Raw genomic sequence first — 6,605 nt, 5'->3', positions numbered from 1 at the left:
CTGCCCAGCAGGGCATGGGGCAAGACTTTGGCACTGGGGAGGCCGTGGGTGGGACCAGGATGGAGATGAGCAACGTGCACAACCCTGAGAGAAGCTAAGCAGGGCAGAGCACCGGAGCAAGGTCTCCAGCACCAGGCTGGTACACAGGTATTCCTTATGTTTCACATCATGATACTGGCAGGGAAATGATGCAGACAGAAGGGATGGAGGGCAATGCTGGTACTCACATCATAGACAGGAGGTGGTGGTGGTGGGCTGGCTGAAGGGGGCTGCGTTTCCTCCTTCTGTCTCAGGATATTTATCTGGTTCCTTCTAGGGCACAACACCTGCTGAGGACAAGACACCAAATGACACGTGGAGAAAATACCATCTTCCCAAAGATGAAGCAAACACCAATGTCACATCAAAGTTCCTACGCACCCAGAGTGCTCCCACAGCAAAGAGTGCGCTGGCACTCTCTGCACAATGCCAGCTGGTCCCTTTCCTCACCACACAGTAAAATCGAGGAGTTTGATCACTTACACTCGAGCAGTGGAAAGGAGAACTGGGCTCTGTGCATACAGGAAAACCACTTCCACCACTGAAACTTAGCTGGATGGAGGGTGTAAGTACTTAACAGTACATGACAATGCTGCAAGACAGGGAGTGGGGCCCTGTTCAAAGTGTGCGTGGGTATTTCAGAGACAAAATGTAGTGATTTTTGTCAGGATTTGGCTGGAAGCTTTTGCTAATATGCCGAGTTTAGAGAAGAGCACCAGATGACCATTAATGATGACATATAGTCACTGATACACTAACATTCAAGTCCAGCATGGAGTTGAAGGAAGAAGGTCTTTTCCTCTGAAATGTTTCTTGCATCACCTGAGTTCTTCTTGAACACGTTCCATTGATGCACTGATAAGGGTTAGCCCTGCTCAGCAAGCAAGAGAGAAGGCAGAAAAGGCAGAAGGCTTTGCTAAGTATCTCTGTTCTAATTCTGAAAGAAGTGGGATGATTATATTCACATCACATGAAAACGATGAACTGCTTTCCAGTCCATTAGTAACTAAGGAGGATGCTAAATAGCTTCCCTTAAAGATAAACATTTTTAAACCAGCAGGTCTGAGCAAGCTGTGGTGAGAAATATGGGCTGTGTTCTGCAGGAGGGCAAATGTAATGACTGCATGATCTCTTTAGGCCCCAAGGAGAGCCCACAGGTGGGAGACTTGCTAGCCCATCTCAAAACCTAGAGATGCCAAACCACAAGTTGTGGCAGTGCCTCCCTCCTCATGCCAATGGAGACGCTGTCTAGGCAAGCAGAGACGGGGGCCTGTCTCCAGCCTAGTCACTCTGCTGCTTCCACTCCTTCCCCTTCCATCAGACTGCCTGCAAGGTAAGTCTCACGAGATTAGCACGTCTGACAACTGCTGTTAACCTGTTTTCAACTTCATGATCTCTGCCCGTGTGTGCTGAAGCCTGATGCTCCTTGGAGTCATAGGACTATACCAGTAGCACAGCCTCCACATAGAATTGCATGCAGAGAGTCTTCTGTCACGGTGGCAGAGAGCAGCTTGGAAGTGTAAATATGGGGCATACTCTACCCAGAAAACAAGACTGATACTTTCTCCCCCACTTCCTTTGCACTCAGCTACTCATCCCAGCTTCCGCTTCCTTATCCAGCTGGTCCCAACATGTGTCACTAGTCTGTTCACTCAAGGGGCCCTGTCAGTCCAGTCTTAACACCCTCCTCCAAGCTCCAGTGCTTCCTCACTCCAGATTCCAATCCTAGTTTCCCTCCAGAGGCTCCTTCCTCCAGCCTCACAGAATCTCTGCTGTTGGAAGGTGCCTCTGGAGATCGTCTAGTCCAATCCCCCTCTGCTCAAAGCAGTTATCTAAAGCAGGTTGCTCCTCAGGTCCTTGTCTCTCTCCTTTTTTTCCAGCGAGGTAGGACTTCCACACAGGCCTCATTGAGATCCTTGTCCTGACCTTCCTCTCACTCCACCTCCTAATGTTTTCTCTGCCAAACACAGGGCCATCCTCTCCACACTGCAGATTGTTTTCTTCTATGGTGCCTGAGCCGTGGCTCAGGAATGCAGTTGCTCAGTCTCCTTGCAATCAGGTTGCGCCCTTGAATCAGAGCAGCCCCCATCCTGAAAGAGGATTAGACCAAGTCAAGTCCTGCCCTCCTCTTGCCATCAGGGCTGCAACAGACTTGCTTGGGTACACAGGACATTATCTATCTGACTGGACCTTGTGGAAAGGCAGCCTCACAGAGGCTCTCTTAGACAGCTGAGCTGTGATATCAACAAGAACTACGACTGAGCATGCACAAACTGCAGTCTTCCAAAACCCCATCACAAGGCTGTATCTCCTTGAATATTCTCAGGGCCAGCACACTGCTAGTGTGAATTTTGGCCCTGTGTCAGATCCTCACTCTGAATGAGCACATTCCAGAGTCAAAATAATTTCTTTAATGGACAAACCAATGACTTGTTTTGTTTTTCCTGTAATCTTTTTTCACAGAAAGATTGAACTTTAAAAAAGAAAATAAACATGAGCAGACACCTAGCATAGAAAATTTCAGCACAGTACTTTCAATCCAGCCAAGTTAGAAGCAAATGAAATAAATTCCCAGAATGAGTTGTGTCAGGTATTGCTTTTTATTTGTTTATAACTTGCCTTTCTTTTCCACAGAATCAGAGCTGTTGCAGTGATGCTCAATGCAGCAAGAAGAACAGTAAGGGTAATGAGGATTTCCCACCCGTAAGAGGTCTGTACGTACCCTGTACCTGTAAGAAAGAAGGCAAAATGTTCACAGTGTGAGTGGAAGTTACAGTCCTGCTGCATTTTTAACCCTGAAAAGAACCTCAGGAGAACTAACATACAGAAACAGTGTAGAATCCAGTGGCACAGATGCACACACCCTTCAAAACCTAGTCTGACTGAACAGAGAGCAGGGTGCAACTGAAGAATCATGCAAATGAGACAAGAGATAAGCAGCTGCACTTTATGTGTATTAAAGGGAGGTGACATAACTATGAGGGCCAGGGAAGGTGGTAGGTGGAGGCTGGCAAAGGTCTTTAGTGATAGGGTGGAAAGACAGATGGTGGAAAGCACGCAGGCCACACAAACTAGCAGGATGGGTACTGTCAGCATCCTCTGACCGGTGTAGCAAAGCTATTTCATCATGGCTCTTTGCATTTACAATTTCTAGATAAATTTTTCATATCCAGCATTCAGTAATACACATCCAGCCAGTCAGCAGCATGCATGTCCTAATCACTTTTCTGTAACATTCCTCCTATCCTGGCATGAAGCTTTCCCTTGCTTTCCAGTCTGTGCATTAAGAGAACGACCGACCCCTTGCACCACATGGAAAAGGAGGAGGGATTACGGTGAGCCCCTAACCTGTTCCTAAGCCCCTAACATTAAACGCCTAACCTATACATCTGATTATGGCAAGCATCCTAACCACTGACCTTAGGTTCAGCCATCTCTGTCACACTGCTAAAAGCCAAACCACCCTGTCTCCTGAACGTTGACACCTAAAAGTACCCTCTGATCCAGTGCCCAGGCTCCCTGGTTAGACCCTGATTTTAAGCCTGCTATTCCCAGGAAGCTGCGGCAGGGTAGGTAAAAATTACTTCATCTTCATGTTCCCATCTGTACACTGGGAACAGTAGCACAGGTCACCTGTGTAAAGTGCATTCAACTCTGATGGCAGGAAGTATTGGGCATAAAGTATTATTCCCACCTGACTTCATAGCATGTTTGGGTAGAAGAGAAGAGCAGCAAAGCTCACCTTTCCATAGCCAGATCCAGCTGATTTTTAACCGCCTGCTCTTCCTTTCTGGTTGTTCACTTACCTCTAGCAAGGACAAACACTCCCTTTCCCAATTTCTGGATGTCATTCCATTTGACCTTGCAGTAGTATGTGCCAGTAGAAGAGGTGTTTTCAAGCAGAATTCTGTGGTCAAAAGATACTGTAGCAGTCGTATTCTCTTTTCCAGAAGGCATGGGTACACTTTCCGACTTATTACAGATGGGTATATTCTGGCCCAGTGAATTAATCCAGTAATAGAAGATTGAAAATTTAGTGTATTTTGGCATGTAAGGGAAGATGACTTTACAGGGAATGGATATTCCTTCCTTGAGCAGTGCAACCTGGATTGGAGGTTTCTGCTGTACGTCGACATTTCCCCCTGTAAGGGTAATACTTGTTAGCAATCACCGAACAGGCCTTTAAGTCAGGAGAGGACTGCTGTCCCCAAGACAGGATCACACAGTCAAAATAACCGTGTGTCAGGAAGCACACCCGTAGCATGCAGCACTGGCCCTTGTCAGAAACTGAGTGATTCAGAGCATGTGCCCTGTGTGATCTGCCACATCTCTTAGGTAATTGCTGTGTCACTTGCGATAGCCTGTTGCATTCACAGGCTTCCCCTTTTCTCTTGTGAGCTCCTTCATACATCGCCAGCACGCAGAAAGACAGGAAATGAAGCAGGAAGTGAACTGATTTTGCAGTGGTGTGAGACTGTATTTACAGCAGACGAAGAGAAAGCAATTTTCCAAGACAAATGTTCGCTGGACATCTGAAACTCCTGAGTCACAAACCTCTGCTCCGGCATCTATGTGTGGCCATGTGATGACTCTGCACCAGTGAAGGTGCCGTACACAAGCAGTCGTTTTCAGTGGGACTGTGTCTTTCTGAAGCATGAGTAAGGAAGGAAATTGCATATTCCGTATGAGGGCCAGCACTGGGGCCATGAGAAATAAGACACAGCTTAATCACTCCAAACTTTTGATGCTGTAAATCGATGCTAGATATGGGAACTACCTGCAGAAGACTGCAGATCTTAAATATTTATACGTGACAGTATCTTAGGCAGAGAGATGGGAGATCACGCCCTTCATGTGCTTCCTCCTAACACAGACAGGGCTGTTGAAAGTGATCTATCACTGCAATTCAGTAGACAATGATGTCGGGAGTTACAAGAGAGGATGAATAAGCACAGATGGGGAACCACACCATAGTTCACTCCCTGTTCTGTTTAATAAAACATTGACAAATTCTAAGAGTGAGCCACAGGCTAGTAAGAAGCCTGGGGTACAGGACCTCTTTGGCTTCCCAGCCAAATCTGGGTTTAACATCAGGCAGTCTCTGGATCTATTTGTTTGGCAGCTGATGTAAAACCTTTTATAGTATGAAGCAACTTAAGAGGAGGCCCATGCAAACCACTGCTGTCTTTAGAAAAGGGAACTGGAAGCTAACACACAAGTCTTCTTACAAAGTGAAGGATTCTTTCAGAGCCATGAAAATAGAAGGGGGGGGGGGAAGTAGAGAGAGAAAGTAGGGGATGGGCTAGCGTTTCCATTCATGCTCTTCATGGGATTCCCTCGGGTTCTGCATCTATGAACAGGCTCATAACAATCGTTAAAGCTGTCCCAGAGCACAGCCAGGCTTGCTTTCTTGTCATCATGCACTAACGCAGCATTGCTAGAGCAGCATCACCTGTGCACAGCAGGACTTGGCATCGGAAAAGGCAACTCAGACTTAGCGCTGCTGAGTGCTGAGCACTGAGGAAACATTATTGCAGACAATAACAGTGGGAGGGCTCAGTCACTGTCCAGAAAAGACTGTCGGGAAATGACACACATTAAGGAAAATCCTCTACTGATGACATAGCCAGGGACAATAGCCAAAGAGTAAGGAAGACCTTAGGCTACATCACTAGAAAAAAGTTCTTCGCCGTAAAAGCAACCAAGATACAGTACGGTCCTAAGGGACATGCTCACTTGTTGTGAGTGCACCATCCAGTGTACACTAGATAGAATACTATGGAAAAACAGTAAGAAAATCCTGCAGACACTGTGGGAGTGATAACCTGAGCAGCCTCTTCTGGGCCTTATCTTCTAGAATAATTCATCATTCATCATCCTTCTCCTCATGTCTACCTAGCAGAACACATGTGAATATAGTTTCTGTACAAGACATGGCTATACACTGCTGTAACGAAACAGAGGAGAGATCCATCTTCTTACAGTATCCCAGGAGCCATTAGCTTGAGAAGAACATGTCAGAGAAAAAAGCCAAACCATTTTATTTAGGTTATCTAACCCTTCTCCCACGTTCCTCCTTTCTTGAGGATTCTCTCTCTCAGCTTTGAAATGCTTAAAAGACAGAAATAGCAGCAGCGTACAAATTCCTAGAGGGGATCTCTGGAAATTAGCAGAAGATAGCAGCTGGAAACGCTCTAATATGAACAAACACGAAAGTAAACGAAAGGAATTTAAAAAATGGCTTTTTACCTCCACGCTGAAGCAACCAAAGAAACAGGAAGATGACTTTTAGATTAGAGGCCATGATGGGGGTCAAAGGCTGTAAGAAAGCAACCATAGGCGAAGATCCAAAAGGCAAAAGAGATGAACATTTGTCAAGCACTTCCACGCCTGGGCACCTGGTTGATCCTCTCCTGTTTGCGAAGGGACGGGTGGGATGGACACACACAGCTTTTGGCAAGCTGTTCCTGGCAGATGCTAGTTCTTCTGCTTTTTGGTCAGACTCCTCCCTGCACCAGGGTTCATTTCTCTGTACTGTTACAGTGGTGTCACACCTACCAGTGGGT

The 6,605-nt window shown here is 46.4% G+C and overlaps 1 protein-coding gene across 1 annotated transcript in view; it reads right to left on the bottom strand.

The window, feature by feature from the left end:
• Positions 1-6,343, bottom strand: part of NFAM1 (NFAT activating protein with ITAM motif 1) — a 13,870-nt gene extending 7,527 nt beyond the window's left edge. The window contains exons 1-4 of the mRNA XM_010140834.1: positions 6,289-6,343; positions 3,846-4,181; positions 2,659-2,768; positions 228-326 (exon numbers count right to left, since the gene is read on the bottom strand). Of these exons, the coding sequence (XP_010139136.1) occupies positions 228-326; positions 2,659-2,768; positions 3,846-4,181; positions 6,289-6,343 (600 nt within the window). The remainder of the gene's footprint in view (positions 1-227; positions 327-2,658; positions 2,769-3,845; positions 4,182-6,288) is intronic.
• Positions 6,344-6,605: the final 262 nt, after the last annotated feature.

Source organism: Buceros rhinoceros, unplaced genomic scaffold, assembly GCF_000710305.1.
Source record: "Buceros rhinoceros silvestris isolate BGI_N320 unplaced genomic scaffold, ASM71030v1 scaffold36067, whole genome shotgun sequence".
Lineage (NCBI taxonomy): Eukaryota > Metazoa > Chordata > Aves > Bucerotiformes > Bucerotidae > Buceros > Buceros rhinoceros.
The sequence above is the reverse complement of the archived record's forward strand: the minus strand, read 5'-3'. Positions and strand labels throughout refer to the sequence as shown.